The sequence below is a fragment of the Loxodonta africana genome, chromosome 1 (genome assembly GCF_030014295.1).
Source record: "Loxodonta africana isolate mLoxAfr1 chromosome 1, mLoxAfr1.hap2, whole genome shotgun sequence".
Classification (NCBI taxonomy): Eukaryota; Metazoa; Chordata; class Mammalia; order Proboscidea; family Elephantidae; genus Loxodonta; species Loxodonta africana.
The window spans coordinates 17,555,279-17,582,792 of NC_087342.1; the positions used below are offsets into that span (position 1 = coordinate 17,555,279).

Sequence of the window (27,514 nt, forward strand, 5' to 3'; positions counted from 1 at the left end):
AAAACTTAAAATGAAATTATCCCTTGAGGTCAACTTTAGCTAAATAACAGATTGGTTCATAAAGAGTATCAGCCACGAGTAATGAGCTCCTTTAAAACATCATCTAAATGAGACTCAAAGGTCAAAAACTACTCTAAAGCATTCCACCAAGAATGGGAGAAAAATGTAGAACGAAACTCAAATTCATTAAAAAAAAAAAAATTCTTACTGTACTGATACAGACTAGAGGAGCCTCCCCACCCCAAGAATATCCCCCTAAGACACCCTTTTAACCTGGAACTAAAGCCACTCCCAGAGGTCACCTTTCATTCGAATAGTAGATTGGCCAATAAAATAAACAATAACACCCATGAGGAATGTGTCCTTAGAAAAATCAGGTAAAGGAGACCATTTGCCCAAAAGCAAAGGTGAGAAGGCAAGGAGGGGCAGGGAAACTGGAGGGATGGACACAGAGAAGAAAGGGTGGAAACAGGCAAAGTGTCAACACATTGAGGGAACAGCAACTAATGTCACAGAACAATTTGTGTATGAATTGTTGAATGAGAAACTAATTTGCTGTGTAAACTTTCACCTGAAACACAATAAAATATTCTCAAAAAAAAAAAATACTAAAGCAAAAAATTAGAAGGTAAAGGGACAAGGAAACTAGAGTACTAGAAATGGTACAACCAGAGGGAATGAATGAGAATGAAAACACAATGTAAAATATGTATCACTGAATAATTTGTGTAGAAATTGTTCAGTGGAACCTAGGTTGCTGCGTAAGCTTTCGCCTTAAATACAATAACTATTTTAAAAAATGAATTTGCTCAAAAAAGTGCATCTGCCTTTATGTTTCCCAGTAAGCAGTGAGATACGCATACACCACTTTGCTGCCCTCTGTGGCCGCTATGTGGCGCTCTGCTCAGTCTCCTCCACTGCCTCCCTTTGTCAGAAGTCAGAATTCCTCAGCATTTCACACCAGGGCCTTTGCTGCTGCCTCACTCTCCAAGATCACATGAAATTCGCCTCCAGTCCACTCCCAGGACACAATAAAACAATGGGCTCCAGCCTCAGCTGACTGCAGTCCTCAGGACAAGCCCAGTTCCTGCTTCCACACCTTTGTAAAGCAGTTCCTGCCCCTGGAATGCTTTCATTCTCCCCCACAGCACACGGCTATTACTCATCGGAACAATGTCACCTCCTCTGCTTCCAAGGCACCTGGTGCAGAATGATTTCAGAGCACTAGTTATCCTGTTATGATGATGTCACAGCCCCCTGGGTCACAGACTGTGTCTAATCAGCTTGGATCTGCTCTTCAAAGCTTGACCCTGAGGAAGCGCACAGTAAGTCCTCACTGAATTATTGATTCTCTATTTTGGCAAACCTGAGTCAGCTTTTTCAACATCCTCTTAAGGGCTTTTTAATAAACCCAGGAGATGCTGGCAAGAGCTGGTAGGCTGAATTAGAAGCGAGAAAAACCAGCAGGAAACCCCAGGGTTTGGGGAACTGTACGTCCAGCAAGAAAAGTGCATTGGCTCAAATTCTCATGGAATCCAGACTTTCTGGAGCCCTAGAAGCTGGATGAGCCCCGGCAACTCTTGCCCTAAAATAATCTTTAAATCTTAAACCAAAAATATCCCCTTAAGTCTTCTTAAAACCAAACAATAGTTTAGCTTACCTAGTAAAGAATGTCTGCCTTGAGCATTGTGCTCTTCAAGAACTATCTATATGGGATCAAACTGACAAGAGCAGTGTCAAAGATTAGACAGGAGCCTTAGAGGGCAGTGAGTTTATGTTACTGGGGGAGGAACAACTCAAAAAAGGAGGGTAAGAATGATTGCACAACTCCAAGAATGTTCTCAATGTCCCTGAATTGTACATACAAAAACTCGAATTGGTGTATGTTTTTGCTGTGTATATTCTCCGCAAAAGCAAAATAAACACATTTTATACATATATATATATAAAGGGCATTGGGTTTTCCTGATCCCGAGAAGCCCCCAGCTGCTTCGGCACCCCCCTTCCCCTTGCCAAAAATCTTTCTGAAATGTACTGGCTCCGTAATGGATTCTTAAATGTTGCGAAAACATACAAAAGTCCTCCGCTGATTACAAAAAAAAGACGCGTTTATTTTAATGGAGCCAAGAATGTCCACTATCTATAAATAGGATGATTGTGTAGCAAAACAATGAATTATTTCCTAAAAATAAGAGAACATGGGAAAAGGAGAGAACAATTGGACACAGAGCTGCGGTCAGGGTATATTGTAAGCTGTCGATTGGCAGAGGCAGGCAGACACGTGAAGAAATGAAACTTACAACGATTACAGTTTATCGGGCCCTCACGTGCACATGCGCTAGGCTGAATGTTTTAGGCCTCATTGAATCTTCACAATCATTCTATAAAGCGGGAATTACTCTCCTCCAGTATACAGGCACTGTTCTAAGGTGAAACAGCCAGGCCCAAAGGTTACTTAATATTGTTTCCTTGTATGGTATCACATTTGACAGAAAAAAATTATTTGCAGTAAAAAATAGCTCAACTCTTGCCTTAGTGAACAGGGTACACTGCACGTTTGGATCTCAAAGCTCAGGACCTCCCAGGCCTCAGAGCTTTGGAGCTCAGGGCCCACCAGAAGCCAGCCTGCAGCCAAAGATACAGGGAGGAGGGAGCAGGTCCAGGCCCACCTTGAATGGCTTTTGTTTTAATAAACCCAAGCTATCAGAGCTTACTTTCTGTTATGGATTGAATTATGTCTCCCCAAAACGTGTGTCAACTTGGCTAGGCCATGATTCCCAGTATTGCGTGGTTGTCCACCATTTTGTGATCTGATGTGATTATCTTATGTGTTGTAAATCCTAACCTCTATGATGTCAATGAGGCAGGATTAGAGGCAGTTATGTTAATGAGGCTGGACTCCATCTACAGGATTAGGTTGTATATTGAGTCAATGACTTTTCAGACGTAAAAAAGAAAATCCAGCAGAAAGGAGAGGGACCTCATACCACCAAGAAATAAGAGCCGGGAGCAGAGTGCATCCTTTGGACCTAGGGTCCCTGTGCTGAGAAGCACCCAGACCACGGGAAGATGGGTGACAAGGATCAGAACTGAGAAAGCCTTCCCTTGGAGCTGGCACCCTGAATTCCTAGACTGTAACAGAATAAATTTCTCTTAAAGCCATCAACTTGTGGTATTTCTGTTATAGCAGCACTAGATGACTAAGACATTTTGTGATTTACTTCTTTTCCTAAAAGTTCAGGTGATACATGAAGCTCAAAGAGCTAATCTTGAGATAAAAAAAAAGCTCCTGAAATCCAGGAAGAGACAGCTCAACAATCTAACTTTTTCTAATGGGCCAAGGATATTAATAGGCAGCTCACAGAAAAGGAAATACAAATGCGTCAACTTATTTTAAAAACATTCACTCAGTAAGTCGGTCACGAAAGGACAAATACTGTATGATCTCACGTGAAATAGGCAAATAATAGAAACCAAAGCCTATTAGTGGTTACCAGGTGTGGGAGGGCGGGGGAGACTTTGCTTAATGAGCACTGGGTTTCTGCTTGTGGTGGTCTAACAGCTTGAAAATGGATAGTGGTCGCGGTAGCACAACATGAAGAATGTAACCGATGACACCGAATTACACATGTAAAAACTGCTGAATCGGCAAAGGTTTGGTATCTTTTTACCACAATTAAAAAAAAATTGCTCATCCATTCGTAAGAGAAATATAAATTAAATCTACATAGACACAACCAGAACACAAAGGGGCTTGGTAAAAAAATTATAAGGAGCCCTGGTGGTGCAATGGTTAAGCGACCGGCAGGTAACCGTAAGGTTGGCAGTCCGAACCTACCCAGCGGCTCTGCGGGAAAGATCTGGGGATCTGCTCCCATAAAGATCACAGGCTAGAACACCCTATGGGGCAGTTCTACTCTGTCACACGAGGTCACTAGGAGTCGGAATTGACTCAAAGGCAAAGGGTTTGGTTTTTTTGGTTTTCTGGAAGAGAGGCCCCATAAGGCCTCCCAGATCTGTACTTCCCCCCTCTGCCTACAGGTGGCGCTAATGGCCTGCTGCCCTGGACAGGCGGTGACTTGGAGAGCTTTGCAAAGGGCCTCAAGCTGCTCCCAAAGGGGCAAAGAAACAGGCTGGTACAAAGAAGTAACATAAAATAGAAACTAACTTTATTTCTCTGGAAGAAGCAGGTGTCAATAGCTGAGGCGGCAACTTTGGCGACAGGCTGGTGGAGAAACACCGAATCGCAGAAGGGTAAGAGCTGGGGTCAGAGAAGAAGCACTGGTATCCCTCCAGGGCAGCTGCCCCCCTTGGTCTCTCTCCAACCCCGGGGCCCTGGGCCCTGGTCCCTGCCAGAGAACAGACTGGCACCTTTGCTTTCTGAGCCACCTCGGGCTATTTCCAGGCACAAAATACAAGACCAGACAACATAACATGTCCATGGCCAGGCCATGATCCACAGGCCATCTGACACCCTAACTGCCCGCCAGGGATGCCCTGGCAGAGGGTCCTGCCCTGCTCCTTTCTGTGTATCCAGCATGGCCTCCCTTCCCCGGCAGGCCTGGCTTCCCTTCAGTCTGGTCCCCTGGGCAGGGCCTAGGGGCACCACTCCAGCCAGAGTCACGGACGGGACCCACAGGCTGGTCAGCAAGCAGGGCCCACTGAGCAGCACCCAGAGCCCCTTCCCACGCCGTGGCTGGCCACCAAGGGCTCCACAGAAGTGCGTGAGGTCAGTGCTTGATGACGGAGGACGGGCAAGGCGGGGCCCAGCCTCCTGCTGCCTTGGCCTCGCTCTGCTCCCTGTGGCAGCAGGTCCTCCATGCCTGGGCAGGGGCACAGCCCCACCCTTGTCGCATGGATGGCCTCCAGTGATTCCTTCAGGCAAGACTCTCTGGCTCTCCAGTCTCAGCGCCTAAAGGACGGAAAACAGCCAAAAAGTCCCTCCATCAACTGAGGCTGACACAGATTATAGAATATCCAGGGTGGGCACTACAGGGCCACAAAGGAGTCGGTGCCTCCTGGTGCCAGGCAAATTGGTTGAAAACTGGTAGCACTAGGCAATAATTTCATTAAGCTGTGAATAAACTAGGAGCCCTGGTGGCCCTGTGATTAAAGTGCTTGGCCGGTAACCAACAAGTCATCAGTTCGAACCCATGAGCCGCTCCTCAGGAAAAGATGTGGCAGTCTGCTTCCGCAAAGGCTTACAACCTTGAAAACCCTGTGGGCAGTTCTACTCTGTCCTACAGGGTCACTATGAGTTGGAATCGACTCGATGAGAATGGGTTTGGTTTGTCTGGGTAGGAATAAACTAGAAACAGCAGTACTTTTGTGTGTTAGAGGATCCAAGGGCGACAGGTACAATGAAGCCTAAGCTTTTTTTTAATGCAAATTAGTTAAGAACAGCCTGGAGAGCCTAACGTTTAGTGGTTGTGTGCTGTGTGCCAGACACTTGGTGTGTCGAGCGACAGACACATCTATCACTGGCCCCTCTGAGCACTTCTACGAGGTAGGCACTATTCAGACACCATTTACAGAGGAGGAACCTGAGCTACCTAGATGAGGAAACATGCCCAAGGTCACACTCAGTGAGCAGCACTGGCTAGAGGCTGCTGGGCTCCACAGCTGTCGTTCCCCAACCCCACACCCTACTAGCAACTTACCCTGTCTGACCATGGTTCACCACTTATGACATGATCAAGTCTTCCCATATGTATTTATAAACACTATTTTATATATTTGGAAACCTCGGTGGCACACTGATTAAGAGCTATGGCTGCTAACCAAAAGGTCAGCAGTTCAATCCACCAGGCGCTCCTTGGAAATTTTATGGGGCAGTTCTACCATGTTCTGTAGGGTTGCTGTGAGTCAGAATCGACTCGACGGCAACAGCTCTGGTTTTATTTATATGTTATTGTATGCTACTTATAAATACAGATTTTAAAACGTCTTTCAGAAAGGACGTAATGAATTTCTTTGGGTGAACTGGACATTCCTTTAAAAAGGCATTAAAAAAACCCAGTGCCATCGAGTTGATTCTGACTCATAGCGACCCTATAGGACATTAGAATTTTAAATTACACTTTAAACAGAAATATGCCATAAAGAAGTTAGAAATATTTGTTAAAACTGAGTTTTCACTGCTGCTCCTTGGAGTCTCCTCGGGGCACTATGGGAAGAGCCAGGGAAGCGGCCCCCTTTCAGCCAGAGGGGCTCCAACTCTCTTATTTGTGAATTCATTTTAACCAAGTGGCTAAAAACTTTGAAACCTACTGTTCTGAATAAATTTGTTTAGAAGAAACTGTTTTCAACCCGAACTGTCTGCTTCCCAACATCTATGCCCTTCCTCCCTCCCACCAGCTGGGGAGCCCTGGGCCCCTGGCCTCTCCTGGCCTGCTGGGCACCGAGACTTCTCCCAGTGTGGGGTGCTCAGAATACAGCCCTTCTGGGACCTGCAGGTGGGGCAGGGTGTGGGGCCCGCTCACTCATGGTGGGCAGGGTGTGGGGCCACTCACTTGTGGTGGGCAGGGCCACAGGAGCCCAGGAGGTGGCAGCCGGCTTGTTCCAGGTTCCAGTCGAACATCTCCAGCACTTTGTGGCACTCACCCCGCGGCCGCAGACCCAGACCAAAGAGCTGCTCCACCTGAGGGGCAGAGGACGGCGCCATGGGGCACACCGGGGCCAAGGGGCACCAGACTAGGGTGGGGCAGAGAGCCAGAGCCAGGGGATGGGGGTGATGGCAGCAGCAGAGCCAGCCTTCAGGGTCCCTGGAAGCCAGAGCAGGCAGGAGGTGGTAGTACCTTCAGATACTGGGCAGCCCTCTGCACACTCCAGCCGTGGCTCTGCAGGGCAGCCTGGCACTCCTCTGTGGTCACCCCATGCACCATGGCCTGCAGCTGGGCACACCCACCCCAGTCAGCACCGCCTGGGCCCATTCCTCTGGGTCCCTCGGGCCCTGCCCCTCTTTGCCTGCAGCCAGGCCCAGCACTCACCATCTGGACCTTGCCTGTAGGCCGTCCAGCCTCCGACCCGTCCCCAGGGCAGCCCCTCTGCAGTAGCCGAGCAGCAGCCCGCAGGGATGGCGGCCGAACCCCCGGGTTGCTGTTGTTGGTGGAGAAGTTGGCCTTGGGGTCTGGGGCGGCCTGAGGCATCGGTCGAACGGTGGCAGTGGGGGCGGCAGGGGCCGGGGTGCTGGGTGGGGGCAGCAGCAGGGGCACAGGCAGGGGGGCTGGCTCTTCAGGACTCTGGGCCTCTCGCAGGAAGCGCTGGTAGCGTTCCAGGTAGGAGGGACGCTCAGGAAGCAGGTAGTAGTGGGTATTGCTGACCTTCTTGCCGTCACGGACGATCGGCAGGATGCAGGGGCCAGCCCGAGGCCCAGGTGCCTGTATCACCTGGGGTGTGGCATACTTGGGGTCGGAGGCAAAGCTCTGGGTGGTGGGCATGGCCTTCCCAGGTGAGCTGGAGAGCCGGAGTGACAGCGGGGAGCTGCCAGGTGGAACCAGGGGGCTGGGGGTCCTTGAGCCTTGTGGTGACAGGGGCTCCCGAGGGGGGACCCGGGGAGGAGAGGCAGATTCGGGCCACCGCCCCATCTCCTCCTCGCCTGATGGGACCGGAGACAGTTCCCCACGTGGGCGGGTGGGCCGTGGGGGGATGGGTACCCGGGGGGGCACCTGGGGCTTGTTGTCACCCAGCGGGCTGGGTGAGGGGGCCAGCGAGCCGGCCGGGGCCTGCAGCTGCCGCATACACTCCTGCTGCAGCGCCTGGAAGATCTCAGCAGTCTGGGCGGAGTTGGGCGACTTGCCCTCACCCTGGGCTGGGAGGAACAGGTTGTCCTCCAGGGGCATGAGCAGCCGCGCCTGCTCCGGCACAAAGGCGTAATTGGTCTCGCCTTGGCTGGGCCCAGCAGGGCCGCCAGTGCCCACCAGAGTGCTGTTGATGGAGCAGACCTCAAAGTCATCCTCGTCTTGGGCCACATCATCGTAGACGGGTGGCGGAGGCAGCGGGCGGGCGTCCCAATCCACCACAGGTGTGGGGTGCAGGGGCCGGGGCAGTGCCCGTGTGGGGCTCTGGGGCGGGGTCTTGTCCAGCAAGGAGCAGGCGTCCATGGCCAGCTGTGCCAGGGAGGGTGTACAGGGCCGTGGGGCCGGGGCCACAGGCTCCTCGCCAAAGTCGATGAGTGTGACCTCACCCCCACTGCTGCGGCCTGCCTTGGTGCCCGGCACCCGGGCTGAGGGCTTCGCTAGCCACAGCCCTCGGGGCAGGCCTGGCTTCCGCAGGCCCAGCCTCTTGAAGTCGCTGGACAGGAGGTCTTGGTCCTCACTCACTGGGTCGTAGGTTGGTTCTGTGATGGAAGGGAAGACCCCAACAGGGAGGCCATATCAGGCAGGGGGGCAAGGGAGTGGGGAGGTCCAGTGTGGGGAACATAGCCAAGTATCTCCCACCAACTCCCCAGCCCAGTTCCCCCGGATGCCAGCTCTCACTGGCTAAGGTTCTCAGTGTACACCAACCCCATTCACACAGGAGGCAGAACCTGCTCTGGGCGCTGTCTGCACTGACCTGGGCAGGGGAGTCCCTGCCTCCACCTTGCTTGGCTGGAGCAGGAACACTGCACCCTCACCTGTCTTAAGGTTCCTTTCATCAACACAAAACTCCAAGTACCCCCTCCCTGGGCCCTGGTTAGTGACCCCTGCCTCCCCCGCCACCGCACACACCATTAGTGCTGGCATGGGGCTGTGGACCATCCCCCAGCATCCCGGGAGACAGGAGCATCCTTGGGGAGGGCAGCGCTCCTGACCAGCCACCATGAAGCCCAGACACAGCCTCTGCAGGCCCCCAAGGCAGTGCAGCGAGCCAGGCACCGCCAGAATGCAGGTGAGGTGGGCGCTGGGACTTGCTGCAGAAGCCCAGGCTTTGTAGAGTGGGTGGGGGGAGACAGGCCTGCTGGGCCAGGTCAGCAGCACAAGCTCAGAGCACACACCCGCTCCCCTCCCGCCCAGCCGCCAGGGCTCTGTACCTTCCAGGAGGAGAAGCGGAACGAGAGGAGAGAGGGGGCGGGGGCAGGGGCCAAGACATCCAGAGCAGCCCCACTTACTCTGAGTGAAGATGGCAGGCTGAGGTGGGCGAGGTGGAGGCTCCCCTGCAAGAAAGGCCATGCAGAGAGGACAGGAGAGTGACAGAGGGCGGGGAGGGAAGACAAAGCCGGACAAGAGGCAAGGGCAGAGTTTGGAGGGGGGAGAAAGAGAGAGAGAGAGCAGTGAATAGCAAGTGAATGAACAAACCCAACAGCAATGGTAGGCAATGGGCGGGCAGGATGGGGCAAACTGTTCCGGAATGGCAGGCACAGGATCCGGGAGGAGGGATGAGGCTCCCCGCACGATGAGGCCCGGGGGGTGGTTTTGGCTCCGGAGAGGAAAGCAGGATCAGGGGAGGTGAGGAAAGCCAGGGTCTGAGCACGGCGGGTGCAGGCGAGGACGAGGGCGGAGGAGAGCTGAGGCGGCAGGGCTGACGCAGGACCGGCGACGATGCCCACCTCGGCGGATACAGCTGCTGCTGGTCTTCCACCCCACGTCAAGCAGGAGCCAGGGACACAGCTGTCCCCTGCTGCCTAGACCCACTGTCCCAGAGCCAGACCAACCGGCTCAGGGTGGCCTGAGAAGACTGTGCCCTTCCGGGGCAGCTGGTGAACGGGGGACCCCAGGGAGTCAGGACGGTTCTTACTTTTCACCCTTCCTAGGTGCTGGGTGGGTTGGGAGGTGCTCAGTTCCACACTCAGCAGGTCAGGAGGGTCCATGGGATTTCCCAGATACAGCCTGAGGGGAGAGAACCAGGTCAGAGTGCAGGGAAGTGGTGGAGGTGACAGTAGGGAAGCCTGTCCCCGGGGTCAGGCAGTAAAGGGAATCCTGAGTGTGTCCTGGGATCACCCCCAAAGCCCCTCATCTTTGGGAAACTGAGTGGCAGACTGGGGTCTGAGCACAGGCTTCCAGCCCCCAATCTGCATCCCTTCTGCTGACCTAGGGTACGTGCAGGGGAAGGCACCAAGGAGTGAAGCAGGGAAAGAACACCCAACGCCAGGCTGCCAAGCTAGGACTGCGGGGGCACCAAAAACATCCCACAGGGAAAGGCGGGCCCTCCACACATCCACAGCACCCATCAGAGGGTGGGGGAGGCTGGTCCAGATACATACTCCAGGCACCTGCCAGCTCTTGCTCTGTCCTCCCTTGCCTGGCCCCCCCAGAGGGCCTGGGCCAGAGGCAGCAGGCTAGTTGCCCTCTGGTCATGGTGGGCAGGAGGAGGGATAGGGGCAGGGCTGGGGGCAGAGGCAGCTTCCTCCCCACCCGCCCTGCTCCTGAATCACCCTCAACCCCTGCCCCACTGCCGGTATCTGGGACTTAGTCACTGGGGCTGATTAAAGCCTGGAGGAATGGGGCTGGGCTGGCCCCCGCACACCAGGAGTGGGGCAGAGGGCACTGGCGCCTCCTACTGGAGGGTATCTGCACTCCCACCCCAACTCTCCAAGGCCCTCGCCTCCCTCACCTGCTTCTTGTGAGGCAAGAGAGATACGCCTCCCCTTCCCAGAGCTCAGCTTCTTGGTGGGTGGGGGCATGGAGGGTGAAGGCTCTACTTGACCAAAATTCTCGGGGCAGAATTGGGGGTCCAGAGAGGTCAGCAGGAGAAACGGTGCAGAGGTCAGAGACCTGGACTCCCCTGGGCTAGCAGCAGGGCATGGAGGCCTGGTATGTGGAGCTGCAAGGTGGCACCCTGGGGTGGGGCCTGCAGGAAGTGACTAACTCCTCTCCTCTGGATCCTCTGAGAACACAGGTGGCCCGATGATCTCAGCCTTTCTTTTAAATAAGGCTGCAGCCCCTCCCAGGTACAAAGCCAAGTGGGGTGGCCAGGCTGGCACCTAACACGCTCCCTACTGGGCATTCTTGCTCACAGGGGCCCCTGGCTCTGGAAACACAGCTCCCTCCCACCTGAGCCTGACCCAGAGGCTCACCTCTGCAGACTCTAGTGCTGTCAGCAGGGGACTTCAGGGGAAATGATAAGGAAAGAAAGCCCCGCCACCTCCCACCCCTAGCCCTAGCCCCAGCACCAGCTTTGACCACCAGCATCCAACCTGGGGCCCTCCTGCCTGGCACCTATACCCACCAACATCCCATTCTGCCATCATCCCCCATTCTAGAACGTGGGCTTCAGAAACAGAAGGATGCTAAGAGATGAGGGAAGAAATGAGAGCCGAGTGTGGGGCTGGGGGACCATGGCTAGGCTGGGAACCTGCAAGGAGGTCAGGGTGACAAAGAGAGAGAGAGCCATAGAGCGAGCGAGAACAGGGCAGCTCTGCTTATTCACTTTCCACAGATGCCTACAGACCACCGTTCCAGGGCAGAAATACCGATTCCACCCGGGAGGTCACTCTAGCCTGCCAGGGTTTCCTTCTCCTCCTCCTCCTCCCAGCCCATGTGAGTTCCAGCACGTGGAACCCGCCCCCCGCCCCCCGCACCCCAATCTGACAGTGCTGAAGCAGGGAGAGTGCTGAGAGGCATACAATTACAGAGAAAACAACAGATAAATACACAAGTGTAGGAAGAAGGGAGAAAACACCTGAACATGCCCCTGTTCACAGGTCAACTGCTGTACAGGAGTTGAAACCCCAGGGCAGCCAAGTGTGCTATCCGTGCCTCTGGGCCGACAGAACAGTCAGGAGAGGGAAGGGTGGCTGACGAGATGGAGACTCATGTGTGTCATGGCCAAAGGTCAGCACCCAAACCAGCTTGGGCCAGGTGGGAGTGTGACGGTGTCCAGGGCACCCAGTGCATCTTCCACAGGTGAATGCCAACGCCCCAGCTTCCAAGGTCCCCGCCCCAATCATGGGCAGAGGGCCTCATATTGGCCAAAAGCCTGGCAATAGGCAGAATGAAGGCTAGGAGCTTCAAAGGAAGGGCTCATGCTCCCCTCTGTGGACAGGCTGCTGGGGGCTACAGATGTAAACCCCTCTTGGCACACCGGCCTCAGGAACATGGACTTGGGAAGAGCCCTCTGGAGCCAGTTCAGTGGGAAAGCTTCTCTAACAAACCCCAGCACTTGTGCGGTGCTTTCTAATCTGCAGGGTACATTCACAACGCTTCTCTTATAGGATTCTCACAAGCCATTTTACAGATGAAGAAACTAAGCTTCAGGAGTTGAGAGATTTGCTCAAACTTCTGAACAGAAGGATTCAGGCCAAGCATCCTGACTGTCCACTGAGCTGTCTCTGTTACACAGCTTCCCAAGAATTAGGTGAGGAATTGGGGGGAAGACAGGCCAGGGTAGGGGGCTGGGGAGAAGGAGGAGGGGTGAAGAGACACAGACAGAGCCCGGGTGTGGGGTGAGGGGCTGCTAAGCCTGAGAGCCCCAGGTGGAGAAATCAGGCGGCGGCCCTGCCTGGTAGGTACTCACTCATCAATCTTGTCTGGGAAGCCCCAGCAGTGGCGAGGGTCACTGTCGCCATGCCCCGTGTGGATGAAGCTATTCTGCAGCGGCTGGCTGATGTCCTGGGCTGACAGGCCTGCCACGGAGGTCACCACGTTGCGAGGGAAGGGCCCCACACACAGTGTCCGTGTGTTCTGTCCGCGCCACCAGTAATTCTCGGCCCTGCCCAACAAAGAAGACAGTGAACGCCAGGGTGAGGGGGACAACCCCAGGAGCGGGACCCTTTTCACACCAAGTATCTGACCACCTGGCAGAAGGGGAGTGGAGGGCTAAGGGCATAGGGCCAGGGCTGTGGGCCATCAGCCCGCCTCCTTCCCAGCGGCCGCCAACACTGAGGGAGAGCTCTGACCTGCCACTCCCCCCAGAGTGCCCACTGTGTGCCAAAAGCCTGCAGTAGCCAGGGGGGTCAGACAGTTACTCCTACAGTTCACAAATAAGCAAACAGGTTCAAACATGACAGGACCTGCCTACAGTTATCAGAAAGATCACAGCAGACCCAGGATTTGAACCCAGACCCAGGTGTTCAGATGGCAGGGCCAGCTCCCTTCGCACAGTCACACCTTGCCTCCTTCCTCCCCAGCCCAGGCCTGGCCCCTGGCCTCCTCTGGCCCCCCAATTTCACACTCCAGCCCAGCTCCTGGAGTTGTAAGAGATGCAGGAGTCCAAGGGAGCACCATGGGCCTTAGCACTGCTTTGGGACACAGCCCTCCAGCTGCTATCCACTTCCTGCATACAGGCCTTTAAATGTGGAAACATTCTGGGCAACCCCAGCCTCCCCTTCAACAGCTTAGGTATAGCCAGGGCTTTCTACACACCTCCTGGCAGGGCTTTGGGACCTTCACCACCCACCCCGCTCCTGAGAAGGTACTCCAAAAAAACAGCTGCCATTGCGTCCACTCTGACTCCTGGTGACCCCATGCATGTCAGAGTAGAACTGGGCTCCACGGGGTTTTCGATGGCTGCGTTTTCAGAAGTAGATCTCTAAACCTTTCTTCCAAGGTGTCTCTGGGTGGACCTGAACCTCCACTCCAAACTCGGTTAGTCACCAAGCTCACTGACTGCACCACCCAGGGACTCCAGAAGGGTTCCAGTCTGTCTTAAAACAGGGGTCCAGAAGACCAGTCCTCCCTGTGTGGCTGGACTGTGGAACCTAAGATCCACGCTCTGGCCTCAAACATGAAACCCCTGCTGGCGCCACCTAAGCCAAGGCCTGGGATGAGGTTGGGGGGGAGAGGTGGTGGGAAAGAACAGAACCCATCTGACCCCCTAGACACAGAAGCTGTGGGATGCCTGTGTCTCTGAGAGCGAGGGCAGAGGGGGACTAAGGCAGGAATGCACTCCTCTGACGTGCAGTCAGTCCCAGTTGGGAGGGGCTGGGGGAGGACAGGGAGGGAGGGAAGAAAGGAGGGAGGAGGTGATGCAGAGCACCCACAGCAGTACTTGCTAAGGGGACATGGCCCGCTATGACAGTGCGCCCTCCCCAGGGAACTGAGATGGGCTGGGGGAGGGCTGGGAGTCCAGACCCCTGTAAACACTGTGGCCTGGCCTGGCCCCACCCCCAGACACAGCAGGTCCGTGATTCCTACCCTGGCCTCAGGGCATGATGGGCAGGAAGGGAAGGAAAACCAGGGCAACACCCCTAGGATAGAGCCCATCTGAAAACTGCAGGCCCATTCCGAAGAGGAGAGAAAAGTCTCCCCACCGTGCACGCAGGGTCCACAGTGGTCGAGGACCCCATGAAAGCCATGGCAGAGGGTGGGGGGAAGCGCCTGGCTGTGGGATGTTTTCCATCACCCTGGTGGACTCAACCAGATGGACTTCATCTCCCGCCCAGACACCCACCCCCAGGGCCTCGACCATGGACCATGCTCTCCACAGCCCTTCAGAGGTGCTCATTAACTTGGGCGGAAACGCGGCTAAAGCGGAGATGCTGTGCAGAGTGGAATGGACTCTTGGCCAGGGCCAGGTCTGCCAGAGGTCACTCTCTCCGCCCCTTTCCTTTTGCCAGTGCAGCCAACTCCTCACACAGAGGCTACCTCCAAGAGCAAAAGGAACCCCAAACCCACTCTCCTGTACTACAGGCCTGGCAGTGGCAAGAGTCCCCCTGACTGCTGGGAGTCCCAACACCACTTTCTAAGAACATGCCTCTTGTGCGGGGGGAGCGTCAGAGGGCACAGTATGTGTAAGTGAAAGAGACCCCATGGGAACTGTACCCCCAGAAGCAGCATTCTCCCGACACAGCTCAAGCCTAACTTCCAAGATGACCAGTGCTATATCTCACGGCCCACATGCCCCCCATGGGGCCGAGGTGCCAGCAAACCAGAGTACTGAGGCCAGCCCTTCCCACCTGCCTGCTCTGACCACACCCTCTCCCCCTCCATGACAGGCCTGGGTCTCCATGGCACCACCAGGCCCACCGTCCGGCAGTCAGGGAGGCAAAGACAGATGGGGAGCCCCTGGGGGAGTAAAAGATGGCACAGCACCTCCTTGCCGAAACTTCTATTTCCTGCTGCCCTTGGGCCTCCCCAGCAGTGCTCTGGGGCAGGTAAGGTGTGAAGCAGCATCTGTCAAATGGGAAACTGAGGCCTGGGCTGAGAGCTGTCTAAAGCTACCCCAGTTCTGTTGGGGGCCAGACTCTGGAAATCTCAGTACCTCGTCCCAGTCCTGGCCTGAGACAGAGCAGGAATGGTTGCACAAATGTTGTCTTAAAATTCTGCTCAAAATACTGTCCCCCACCCACCTCCCTCTTGGCATCCCAGGTGGCCTCTGGCCTCGAGGGACAACCCTGATCTCCCCCTCCCCGATATATACATAGACAGGAAGCAAAAGGCTACTGGGGCCAGGCCAGGCGAAGGGCCCTAGGTGCACTTTAAAATCCCTGCCCCCTTTACCAGTTCTGTTTTTGTGCTGCGAGCCAGGCCAGCATCCAAAGACCCCTAGGAAAGAGCAGTCATCCAGTTGCCCCTCAGAGGCTAGACAGAGCCCCACAAGCCCAGCTCACAGTAAGTCTAGGTGTCCTTTCTCTGCCCACCGCTGGTACCCTGAAAAGCACTGAGCCTATGGAATTGGTCAGAGCTGAGGCAAGGACTCTCCCAGACTTTGGTCCAGGAAACAGAAACACTAGACAGATTCAGCCAGAAGAAATCCGACGCTGAACAGAAGAACAGATAAGGGGAGAGCGGACAGCCAAGCTAAGAAGCAGAGAAACCCACACATACGAGCCCAGACCCAAAGAGACACACAGGAGCAGAGAGCCAGCCACCTGGAGACATGGAGAGTCAGTCAGCTAAACACAGAGATCCTCAGAGACCAGGAAGAAGGAGGCAGAGCCTCACTGGCTGTCATGCCTCCTGTCCCTCACCTCCCACCTCCTGAGCTGCTCCAGGGACCAAGGGCAGGTGCTGTGGTCTAAGTCGGGGCTGGTGGCCCTGTGAGCCCACACTGCCCGGAGGCAGTGGAGGAGCCACAAGCCGGGGCCAAGTGGAGCCTGTGACGGAAGGGCGGGGCCGGGTGCGCCCACAACCAGGATGGCCTCCCAGAAGGAGCCACTCCCCTGCCCACCCTCCCTTTGCCTGCCTCTGCTGTGGCAGTGACCCAGGGCGCCAGCTCGAGACACACGCCCCAGAAACACATCAAGTGCCTGAGTCAGCCCCCTGGGAACGCTGGGCCCTGGTACACAGGCTCCCACTGAGAGCAAAAGATGGCAGTGTGGAGGTAAAAGCCTGGGGGGCTGTGGGAGATGCCTACGCTGGGAACAGAAGAGGGGCCAGTCCAAGGCTCTCTGGTCAGGAAGGAGCAACCATGGTTGTAGGCCCAGACTCTGCCTTCACACCCCACCACGTACCTGGACCCTCACCTCTGGATCTTTCCATTTCCAGAATGCTCCCCTGAGTACCTTCCCTGGCCCCTCAGCTCCAAACCCACAGACAGGATTCCTCTCGGTTCTCCAGGCCACCCTTCCTTAGAAACTGTTGCTTTCTTCCATCACCACCAGCCCCTCAACCACAAGCCCACGTACTGTTGGCATGGTGCATCATTTTTGTTCCCAGACACTGGGCCCAAAGGGAAGAGGAGCCTGGCCAAGAACTGTTAGTACCACAGTGGGTGCAAGGGTGTCCCTTCACAACCAGCTGGGTCCCATGGGCCATGCTATCACCCTGACTCAGACCCACAGGCCTCTCCTCTCATCAACCGTCCCATGAGACAGATGGTTTAAGCACAGGCCCCAGGCCCCAAAACTTAAAGGCCAGGTAGAAAAGGCGGAGGAAAGCCGCCCCCAACCCCAATCCTTGCCTGGTGGAGTCAGAGGAGCCGGGAAACACAGGGAACCTCCTCTGCCTCGCTACTCGCTACTCTTCCTGGTTCTCAATGCTCACCCCCAGCCCCAAAGGCACTTCGAACCTGCCCCAGTCCCACCAGCTCCTTAGACACCCAGGGATCAGGTAACAGGGGTGGGCGGAGCTGCGGGGGCTGCAGGTAAGAGCAGTGACTCAGGAGGCCCTGCCCGCAAGTAAAGACACGTGTGTGCTCGCCTGTGGGGGAGGAAGGGGGCGAAGCAGACACAACCCCGGCGTTGGGAACGGAGAGGATCCGCCAGGGAGGCTGGGGGAGAGGGGACGGGGCGAGGGACCCTCGGGACGGAGCAAAGGGGCGAAGCAGCAGAGAGGGCTTCCCGCCGGGGAGAAAGGCCGGCCCACAGGAAGAGGGTGGGGCCTGGCAGGGGTGGGGCTGGCTCCGAGTACTCAAAGGCACCCAGAGTCAACAGTCAAGAGTCTGCAGGCTGGGTGGAGGCGGGGAGGAATGGGGGCGGGCAAGGATTAGGAATGTTCTGGAGTCCAGAGTCCCCTGCCGTGGCCCTGAGGCCAGGCCGGACCACCTGGGACTCCACACCATAATGGCAGTTTAGCCTTGATCCACACAGCGAGGGCTGGAGCCCAGGGGGAAAAGGGTGACGGAGGCGGGGCTAGGCGGGAACCCGCCCCTGGGAGCAGCAGCCTGCCCTGCCCTCCTGCTGCTACGGGAGGCAGGTCCGGCCACAGCCCATGCCCTCCAGCCCCTCCCTCCCTACCTTCCCTCGATGACCGTGATGACGTCATTCATCTGGATGTGTAGCTTGTCCGGCTCCTCAAAGTCCTGCAGGGCCCGCATGTCAGTGGGCTGAGCCTGGAGGCACAGACAGGTCACTTCCCACCTGGACTGATCCTGGGGCCGCCCATACAGACGCAACGGCCCCTCCCCTGGACACCCAGCTCCTGTGGGCTGACCTGCCCTCACCTCCAGCAGGAAGTCCCGCAGGGCCACGAAGGTGGGCCTGTCCTCTGGCTTGTGAGCCCAACACTGAACCATGACGTTGTAGATGTCCTGGGGGCAATCCTCAGGCCGCGGCAGGCGCTCCCCCTCTTTGTCGATCTTATGCAGGATCTGGCCGTGGGGTGGTGCAAAGTTTGAGGGTGAGCAGAGCACCCAGGTCTTCACTTCCCACCTTCCCTCTCCATCTTACAACTGGGACTGCTAGCCGCCCTCCAGAGAGAGGTCTGTCTACCCTGGGCGGTAGACAGGAGTCTGGGGCCTCAAGGCAGATGGATGTGGCAAGGGCTAGGAACAGCAGCAAGCCCACCTCTTGCTTCCCCTGACCTGCTGTGGCAGTCCCTTCTCTGTCAGTTATCCCTCAGGAGTCACGGGGACACAGGGCTGGGGTGTCCACCAGATAAGAGCCAACAATCCTACAAGGCCAGGTGGGGACCCAGGGATCGCAAGAAGCCCCACCCCACTCCACAAGCAGCACGTCCCCCAGCGCCCTCACCTGACTACCATTGAGGCCAATCCAGGGCTCCTGGCCATAGGTGAACATCTCCCACAACGTCACCCCAAACATCCAGGTGTCGCTGGCATGGGAGAAGGTGCGTGTCTTCAGGCTCTCAGGCGCACACCTGGCAGAGGCAGGGGTCAAAAAGAAGCCTTCTCAGAGCACCCCTACCTGCATCGACTCATTCATTCACTCAACATGTGCCGTTGCCCCCACCCTGTGCCAGGCTCAATCGTAGGTGCCAGCGAGTGGTATGCAGTGGATAGGGGCAGGATTTCTTGACTACACAGGTGCACAGACTTGGAGAAAATCATTTATAGTCTGGACTTTTATTCAAATGCACCTTGGGGTGGAAGGAGGAGGGTGAAGTGTCTGGGTTTGGTGAGGGAAAGGAAGGTCAGAAGCCTCAGGAATGGGGTGAGAGTGGGGTGGTGGGGCATAAGGTCCCAAGCTGTTTCCTAATTCGGGGTGTGGGAGGATGACAGTTTCCAGCTTTTGGGCAGAATCCTGGGATTTGGATCATTTCAACAGGAAGGCGTGGGTGGGAAAATTGGATAGGGCTTGGGGAAGAACCAAAATGAGTGGAAACAGTCACACGGGCTTCATCTGAACACCATCACACTCCCTCTGGGCTTCCTCCTGGGTAGGGGAGAGAACCACCACTGCAGTGAAGCTAGAAAAGGGGTATTGTAGAGGGGACTGAGGTAAGTGGTAACTTTGGTGACTCTGGTGGTTCGATGGTTAAGAGCTACGGCTGCTAACCAAGAGTTCAGCAGTTCAAATCCACCAGGCACTCCTTGGAAACTCTATGGGGCACTTCTACTCTGTCCCATAGAGTTGCTATGAGTCAGAATCGACTCTACGGCAGTGGGTTTGGTTAACTTTGGAGAAGGATAAGACAGTATACAATACTGAGGAAGTCAGCACAACTTGGTGAAGGCAAAGTCATGGAAGCTTCGTAGATACATCCAAACTCCCTGAGGGACCGAATTACTGGGCTGAGGGCTGGGGACCATGGTCTTGGGGGACATCTAGCTCAATTAGCATAACACAGTTTATAAAGAAAATGTTCTACATCCCACTTTGGTAATTAGCATCTGGGCTCTTAAAAGCTTGTGAGTGGCTAAGATACTACACTGGTCCCACCCCATCTGGAGCAAGGGAGAATGAAGAAAATCAAAGGCACATGGGAAAGATTAGTCCAAAGGACTAAGGGACCACAACTACCACAGCCTCCACCAGACTGAGTCCAGCTACCACCACCGACTGCTCTGAAGGGATCACAATGAAGGGCCCCAGACAGAACTGGAGAAAAATGTAGAATAAAATTCTAACTCACAAAAAAAGACCAGGCTAACTGGTCTGACAGAGACTGGGGAAATCCCAAGAATATGGCCCCCAGACACCCTTTTAACCCAGTACTAAAGTCAATCCTGAGGTTCACCCTTCAGCCAAAGATTAGACAAGCCGATAAAATGAGATGAGACTAAATGGGCACACCAGCTGAAGGGCAAGGACGAGAAGGCAGGAGGAGACAGGAAAGCTGGCAACAGGGACCCCGACGTTGAGAAGGGTAGAGTGTTGACATGTCATGGCGTTGGCAACGAATGTCAGAAAACAATATGCGTATTAATTGTTTAATGAGAAACTAATTTGCTCTGTAAGCCTTCATCTGAAGCGCACACACACACACACACACACAAAAAAAAATCCCTGAAGTCTTCTTAAAACCAAATAATAGTTTAGCTTAACTAGTAAAGAATGTCGGCCTTGGGATTTTGTTCTTTGAAGAACTATCTATATAGGATCAAACTGACAACAGCAACTCAAAAGATTACATAGGAACCTAAGGGGGCAGTGAGTTTATGTTAACGAGGGAGGAACAACTCAGAAAAAGAAAATGAGAATATTTGCACAACTCCAAGAATGTCATCAGTGCCGCTGAACTGTAGAAACTTGAATTAGTGTATGTTTTTCTTGCATATTTCTCAACAACAAAAAGTAAAAATAAATTATTAAAAAAAAAGACCTTAAACTAAAAGTATTCCTTGAGGTCATCTTAAAACCGAGCAATAGTTCAGCTTAACTAGTAAAAAATGTCTGCCTTGAGCATTACACTCTGTTAAGAACTATCTATATAGGATCAAATTGACAAGAATAGCTCAAAAGATTAGACAGGAACCTTAGGGGGCAGTGAGTTTATGTTAATGGAGAAAGAACAACTCAAAAGGAGGGTGACAACAGTCCCACAACTCAAAAAATATAATCAGTGTCACTGAATTGTAGATGTAGAAACTGCTGAACTGGCCTATGTTTTGCTGTGTATATTCACAACAACAACAAAATAAATAAAGATTAGGGGGAAAAAAAAGGTGACCTTATAATTTACCATCCAAACCTGGATGCTGAGTAGGAAAGGGGTGCTATTAATTACTCCAGGGCAACAGGTATAAACCAGGATGTAAGATCACTTCAGTATAAAGTCAGTTATTAATTAGGGTGACCCTACATCCCAGATTACTAGGGCTTCCCAAAACCGGCGCACTGGCAAACGGAACTGGATCAACCCCTCTTGCCCCAAAGCAAGGAGACCACACCGTTGTGGGTGCCTATGACACCAGAGGACCAAGATGGTCTCAGCAGGGAAAGGCCCACCCAGGGGCCAGGGCAGGATGCAGGGGCAGCCCTGGCCTATATGGTCTGGCCCTGCCCCTGCTTTGACACATCTTATACCAACTGTCACTGGCTCTACCTGGAGCACGTTTACCAACCAGCCTTGGTCTGACTACCCTCCCTTCATCTTTCAGGTTATAGCTTAAATAGTGAGTCCCCAGGAAGCCTTTTAATACCCACTGAATATACAGCCCTTTGAGTGCCCACAGCACTTATCCTTGTGAGAACCTGGCATGGGGGCCCTTGGGAATTCCTGGATGGACAGGAGAACGGGAGGGAGCTCAGAAGAGCACCCCGGGCCTGAAACAGGTGGGGGTGGGGCTGTTAGGTAAGGACAGAGGCCCCGGGAGCTCTGAGGCTGGGTCTGCAGGGACCAGGTAGGGCGGGGTGGGGTCCAGGCCCTGTGAGCCGGCAGCACCTGCCCCTCACCAGGCAAAGGGCACCTTGCGATGCTCCTGCATGACATAGTGGTCGTCGTTCTGGGGTAGTGCTCGCATCAGCCCAAAGTCCCCGATCTTGACCAGGTCCCGGGTGGCCAGCAGCAGATTACGGGCAGCCAGATCGCGGTGAATGAAGCGCTTGGACTCCAGGTAGCCCATGCCCTCAGCCACCTGCACAGCGTAGCGGCTCAGAGTCCCCAGGAGGAAGTGGCCCTGGTGCTTGCGCAGCCGGTCTAACAAGGAGCCCAGAGGCGCCAGCTCTGTCACCTGGGGCACAGTGGAGGCGGGAGGAACAAGCCAGGATCAGCCCCAGCCCTCCCACGGCACCCCAGGCTCCCATTCCCTCCTGAAGGTCCCAGATTCATGCTCCGTGGCACCTTCTCTGGTGCCTCTGAGACACCCACCGCTTCCCAGGCCTCTCCCTCCAGGCAAACTCCCCCAGTGGGAAACTGAGGCCTGGTGAGAAGCAGCCCACAAAGGCTCAGGCTAGCAATTCGAAAGACTAAACTAAGGGCCAGCGCCCCATGGAGGCAAGTCTCTGCAGTGAGCACAAGCCAAATCCAGAGCTGGATATGGGCTCCATCGAACATGCTAGTGCTGGGCTGGACCCTGAAGCCCCTTGACCACATCAGGTGGGAGACACCTCTGACCTTCCTCAGAATGGAGACAGAGGTGGGAGGAGCGCCAGGCCTGGGGGCCCAGAGACCATGGGCCTTCCCCACCCCCTCCCAGCAGCACTCACCATTTTCATGGGCGGTGTGAGCACCACACCGTAGAGGCGAATGAGGTTGCGGTGGTCAAGCGAGTGCATGGCGTTGACCTCCCGGATGAAGTCGTCCATGGCCTCCGGTTGGCTCAGCACATCAGGCTTCAGACACTTCACAGCCACACTCACCTGCCCAGCGTGGGGATTGCAGGGAGTCAGGTCGGGCCTCAGCTCCCTCCAGGCAGCTTAGGCCAGCCTGCTCCTCCCCCTGCTCAGCTCAAAGCTCTCTGCCCCAGACCTGCTCATGAGAGGGTCAGTGCCTGGGCTCACGCTCCACATGTGGCCTGGCTGGAAGGCAGCTGGCTGACCCCAGGGGCCGTCAGCTGTACCTCCCCTTCCTGGGGGGATTCTCAGGTGAGGTAACAACCCATCAGGTAAGAGATGCCCAATATGATGATAAAATGTTAATGTATTATCATAAAATGGAGTATTAAAATGATGTTTTCAGCGTAGAAGGAAAAGGCTTTAAATGTAATGCCAAAAAGCTAGTTGATGGTGAGAGAAGGCAGGACAGTGGTTTCCCTCGGAGGAAGGGGACACTGACTAGAGGAGAGCACAGGGAGCCTGCTGGGGTGATGGAAACATTCTCTATCTTGATCTGGGGAGTAGTTACATGGGCCCAGACATACGCAAAGGTTGGCTGAGCTGTGCACATCAGAACTGCACACTTTACTGTGTTATTCCTTTGGGGAAAAGTAAACCACAGAATGCCAAGAGGAAGGGTGAGCTTTACAAACTGTATCCCAGGTATCAACCCAACTAAATTCAACCAAAGGCTTGAGGGGAAGAAGGGCATAAAAGTTGACTCTGCTCTCTCTGAGGGGTAGGATTACAGGCATTTTTCTGTCTTATTTTTTTTAATGGTTTCCAGATCTTTTGAAAACATTACTTTTATAATTGAAAAAATGTATGTGCCCAGCTAAATCAGAGCATGGACTCCAAAGCGAGCCACTTTGTGACCTGTCCCATCCCACTCACAGCCCAGCAAGGGGGCAGACCCACCTTGGAGGGTAGATAAGGTCTGAGCCCCTCTGTGGGTCCCATCCCTCCGCCCCGCAGGACCCACAGCTCACCGTCTTTCCCGAAGGGGCGTCCCACTCGCCTCTGCGTACCACGCCAAAGGAGCCATCCCCCAGCTTCTCAAAGAGGTGAAGGTCCTTCTCCCCGATAAGGCAAGTTAGGCTCTGCAGGGGCCCCTCCCCTGCGGGGCCCCCCGGGGTGGGCGAGGTCTTTCGGAAGGCGCTCTGGGAGTGATCAGGAGGGAACTCAGTCTCCAGTCGCTTTCCACTGAACACCTGTTTGAAGGCAGCCCGGGGCCAGATGGAAGCCTAAGCCCCAGAGCCAATCACTCGGCCCTGCCCCACTAGGTCCACCTGTGCTCCTCAGACGGGTCCTGGCTTTGCTGAACTGCCAGGGACAGCCAGGCTGGGAACCAAGCTCCCTCCAGAAGACACGCCAAACCAGCACCCACAGCCTCACGTGGGGCCGTGGGGTCAGGTCAGCCCACCGCAGGCCCAGTACCACCCACCCCCGGGTTGCCAAGTCTGAGTCTCCCTCTAGCCCTTCTGTCTCAACTCTCCCTTCCTGTATCCCTTACCCAGCAGACTCTGGCCCCAATCTGAGTAGATGGGGCAAGAGCCTGAGGGGCCCGCCACAAACACCTCCTTGTCCTATTTTAGACCTGGCCCTGTCTCTGGGTTGACCACTTGGTGCTGTCTGTCTCCACCCTCCCCAGGGAGTCGACTACCCTTCATCCCGCTCAGAGGAGGGATAATTTTAGTCTGAGGTTAGACTGTGTGTGTGTGGTGTACACACGCAGCTAGTCTTTGCCGGGGAAGAGCCTGGGAAGACAGCTGGGCTACTAGAGGGGCACCTAGAGCTGAGGGGGGAGAAAGGAGGAGGACTAGAGGGACTATGAGGCCTGGGCTGGAGAGGGTGGGGGCAAAGGTCAAGGGGCAGGAAGAGGGAGGCATAGAGGGTAGGGGCACACAGAGCTTGGGCCTCAGGCTGCATATTCTGGCTGGTTCACCCCTGAGGTATCCCCCAAGGCTGGCCGAGACTTCTTTGCGTGGCTGGGGGCCTCTCCAATCTGAGGGCACCTTCTGGCCTTGGCTCCCTGTCCTTAACCCCAGATGCAAGCAACATTCAGCTAACAAGGCCCTCCACAGCCACCTTCTTGGGGAGGGATCTTCACCAGCCTAAGAGACCTGGCCACACATGGCCATGTTACTGCAGTCATGACTGAAGTCTGGAGAGGCTCACTGACAGGCCAGGGACCTAGCGCCCTGACTCCCTGTACACCACACTGCTCCCTTCTCTCCTGCCTTCACCCGCCCAGCATACTCATCCTTCCCTAAAACCTGGGCAATGGACCAGGACAGTGTCCCCAGAAAAGGCCACAGGATCCCAGGAGGCAGCCCCTTTGCCTGGACTGCCACCAGGAAATCTCTGCTGCCCAATGCCTGCCCAGCTGTTCTGTGCACCCCCTCCAGCCCACCCAGCCCCTCACCCAGCCCTGAGGCCAGAAGTGGGGAGGGAAGGCCCTGGCTGGCTCACTTCCTCTCTCATTGTCTTCCAGACAATGGGCAAAGTTCCACTGAGTCAGACCAAGGACTCACCAGCCACAGACCCAAATTAGGGCAGAGGCTGGGGGAGGGGGCAGGCTGCGGGGGATGAAGCTGTCAGCAGGGCCAGATGACCAGAGAAACCCAATACAGACCACTGGGTGGGGGGGGAGGGGGTCCTGACGGTCCCCACCACCCTGTGTCGGGCACTGGCCCCAGCCTGCAGACAGAGCCAGGGCTCAAGTGAACACACACTTGTCAGCGAGCTCCGCTCCCGCCCAGCACCCAGACACCCAGAGTGGATGTGGGGAAATCTCTGCACACAGGCTGCTCACGTGTCTGTCTCTGGAGATGACACTTAGCCAGGCAGCTCTACAAGCACCCCGCCCGATAAGACCCTGGAGGAGGGAGATGATGCCTGTCCAGGGCTGACACTGGAGTGGGGCCCTTGTTCAGCCCGCACCACCCCACTCCTCGTCCACCCACCTTGCTCATCCAGGACTTGCGCTTGCACATGGCCTTCCTTCTCTTCACAGCCTCCCACAGCCTCCGCTGGCCTGCAGGGAGGGAGGGGACCCGGTGCCATCAGGGAGGCCCTGCCCCCCAGAGTCGCTGCTTCCCACCCAGCAGAGGTGGGCCCGCCACTGGACACTGTCCAACAGAATGACCCCAGTGAAGCCCATCCCAACCAACCAGGGCCTCGATTAACCCCATGGTCACTGCATTCCACTTGCAGGCTCTCGTTCTCCAACTGGATGGAGGGGCTTAACCACCAAAACTGAACAGTGGTGGTCTTCTCCCAACTTTGGGAAAATCAAGGTAATGAAAAGAATTTTCTCAATTTTCTGTTTTTCTCCCATAAAATTTTCTTAACCTGTTGGCATCAGACACCAACTATCCTGGCCAAAAAGCAGCATGAGTCATTGCCTAATTTAGCCCACTATTACCTATCTGGCTACTTAAGGTGAACGCAGCGATAGGTCTCTAACCTCCTACAATGTACACCATGACTTCTAGGTGCTACAACCATGCTCTGGGGATAAATACAAACATAACGAATGAATTCAACTTATAAAGTAGATCTTTATGCATGTGAGAGAGACAAAGACAAACAGAGACACAAGGAGACAGAGGAACAGAGACTAGGAGAAAATTAACAAGCCAACCGAGGGCTTTTTATCTTCCCTTCTCCAGACACATCTTGGACATTGACCTTTGGTGTTCAGAATGGTGAAGAGAATGGACTCAAGTCCAGGCTTACGAAGGAGGAGGAGATGGAGACAGTACATCCCACAAATGTCTGAACAAACAAAAAAGTGGTCTGTAGCTGCCAATGTCACCGAATAATCTGTGTATGAATCACTGATTGGAAAGCTAATTTTCTATGCAAACTTTCACCTAAAGCACAATAAAATGTTCCCAAAAAAAGGTGGCTTGTAATTGCATCATCCTGAGAATCCCGGGCTATAAGAGAGTCAGACTTCATTGCTCCAATTCACCTGTACAACTGCACGCTGTTCCCAGGGCACCTACTATGTGCACCACCTACTGGTGCTCTCCTAGCCCACCTCAGGGGCTCAGGGCCCTGCAGCACAGGCTTTCAGCTATGCTACCCCACGGAAGGCAGGGGGAAAGGGTTCCTCCAGGTGACCGGCAGTCCTGAGGGCAGAGGAGGTAAATGGTCAGCAGGGAGAGGACAAGCAAGGCCAGTATCCCCACCTACCAGGCCGGCCCATGCCAATCTTCTCCAGGTCTTCATTCTTGACATACTCAAAGTGGGACAGGCGGGTGACGTTGAGGTCGTCGCGGAGCCGCAGGAAGTACTGTTGTAGCTGCACCTCCGACAGCAGCTCCAGCAGCCAGCCCGTGCCCTCCTCCGGCTGCATGCTGCTGCTCCCCAGCCTCTGTGCGGAGGTGACAGAGGCTCAGGGGGCCGGCAATGAACCCTGCCCTGGATGCCCTGGGCTCACCCACATCCTATGCTCCCGTCTGCAAGGCCTCAAACTACCTTCCTCCTCCCCAATCATAGGCAGAAATGCCTGTGCCTCCTGCTAGCCATAAGGACAGAATTAGGGCAATTGGGACACAGCTCTGGCCCAAGAGTCAAGAATTGGAGTCTTACTCCCCATTCCAAATCTGATGGCCTCCAGGGAAAGATCCCAGGACCAGATGAGCTCGAAGTTAGGCTCCTCCCAATGCCTGACATTTCTGGAGCCTCAATCCCATCACCCAATACCCCACACTCCAGGGACCACCATTCAAGCACCCACAGGGCCACAACCAGTGTAAGACAAGAGGGAATGGTGTTGCCTGCCTTAAAGAGATGCAATGCTAGCTCCTTTCAATGGCTGTCTTGAGGGGCTGTGGCCCAGTGTTGTCCAAGCTTTCTGTTTTTTTTCCAAAAAAATATCAGAAATCCGTGAACTCTCACCACTAAAAATTTTTTGCGAAGGTAATATATGCACACGGCAAGAAATTCAAAACGCACACAGGCACCTACAGTAAAGCAAGTCTCACTTTCTTCCCTGCTGCCCAGCCACCTAGCTCCCCTCCCTGAAGCCAGCTGCCAGAAATGTCTTTTACTTATCCTCCCAGACTTTGCTCTTCCCCCGAGATGTTCACACATTACCCATACTATCCTGTCGCTTGTATTCACTTAACATCCGAGTTTGAAACGCACACACACTATGCTGGCCAAACAAAACACATCTCAGGCCAAATCAGCCAATGGGCCACTAGTGAGCAACCTCGACCTAAACTCTCTTTGGCCCAGAGAAAGAGGCTGGTGGCACCCTCAGAG

The 27,514-nt window shown here is 54.9% G+C and overlaps 1 protein-coding gene across 15 annotated transcripts in view; it reads right to left on the bottom strand.

The window, feature by feature from the left end:
* Positions 1-3,469: 3,469 nt before the first annotated feature.
* The window catches only part of TNK2 (tyrosine kinase non receptor 2), a 49,273-nt gene continuing 25,228 nt past the window's right edge, over positions 3,470-27,514 (bottom strand). For 5 of the 15 annotated variants that reach the window (XM_064295430.1, XM_064295458.1, XM_064295528.1 and 2 more), the window contains 15 exons: positions 26,438-26,618; positions 25,201-25,271; positions 23,224-23,445; positions 22,127-22,279; positions 21,374-21,651; positions 18,269-18,395; positions 17,740-17,886; positions 17,534-17,628; positions 12,433-12,627; positions 9,715-9,806; positions 9,089-9,133; positions 6,990-8,338; positions 6,798-6,893; positions 6,513-6,640; positions 3,473-4,912 (listed from right to left, as the gene is read on the bottom strand). In XM_064295430.1, coding sequence (XP_064151500.1) covers positions 4,906-4,912; positions 6,513-6,640; positions 6,798-6,893; positions 6,990-8,338; positions 9,089-9,133; positions 9,715-9,806; positions 12,433-12,627; positions 17,534-17,628; positions 17,740-17,886; positions 18,269-18,395; positions 21,374-21,651; positions 22,127-22,279; positions 23,224-23,445; positions 25,201-25,271; positions 26,438-26,600 — 3,168 coding nt within the window. In that variant the 5' untranslated portion in view covers positions 26,601-26,618 and the 3' untranslated portion in view covers positions 3,473-4,905. Of the gene's footprint in view, positions 4,913-6,508; positions 6,641-6,797; positions 6,894-6,989; positions 8,339-9,088; positions 9,134-9,714; positions 9,807-12,432; positions 12,628-17,533; positions 17,629-17,739; positions 17,887-18,268; positions 18,396-21,373; positions 21,652-22,126; positions 22,280-23,223; positions 23,446-25,200; positions 25,272-26,213; positions 26,408-26,437; positions 26,619-27,514 lie in introns of those variants that run through there. The other 10 variants (XM_064295234.1, XM_064295149.1, XM_064295112.1 and 7 more) reach the window with 10 other exon arrangements.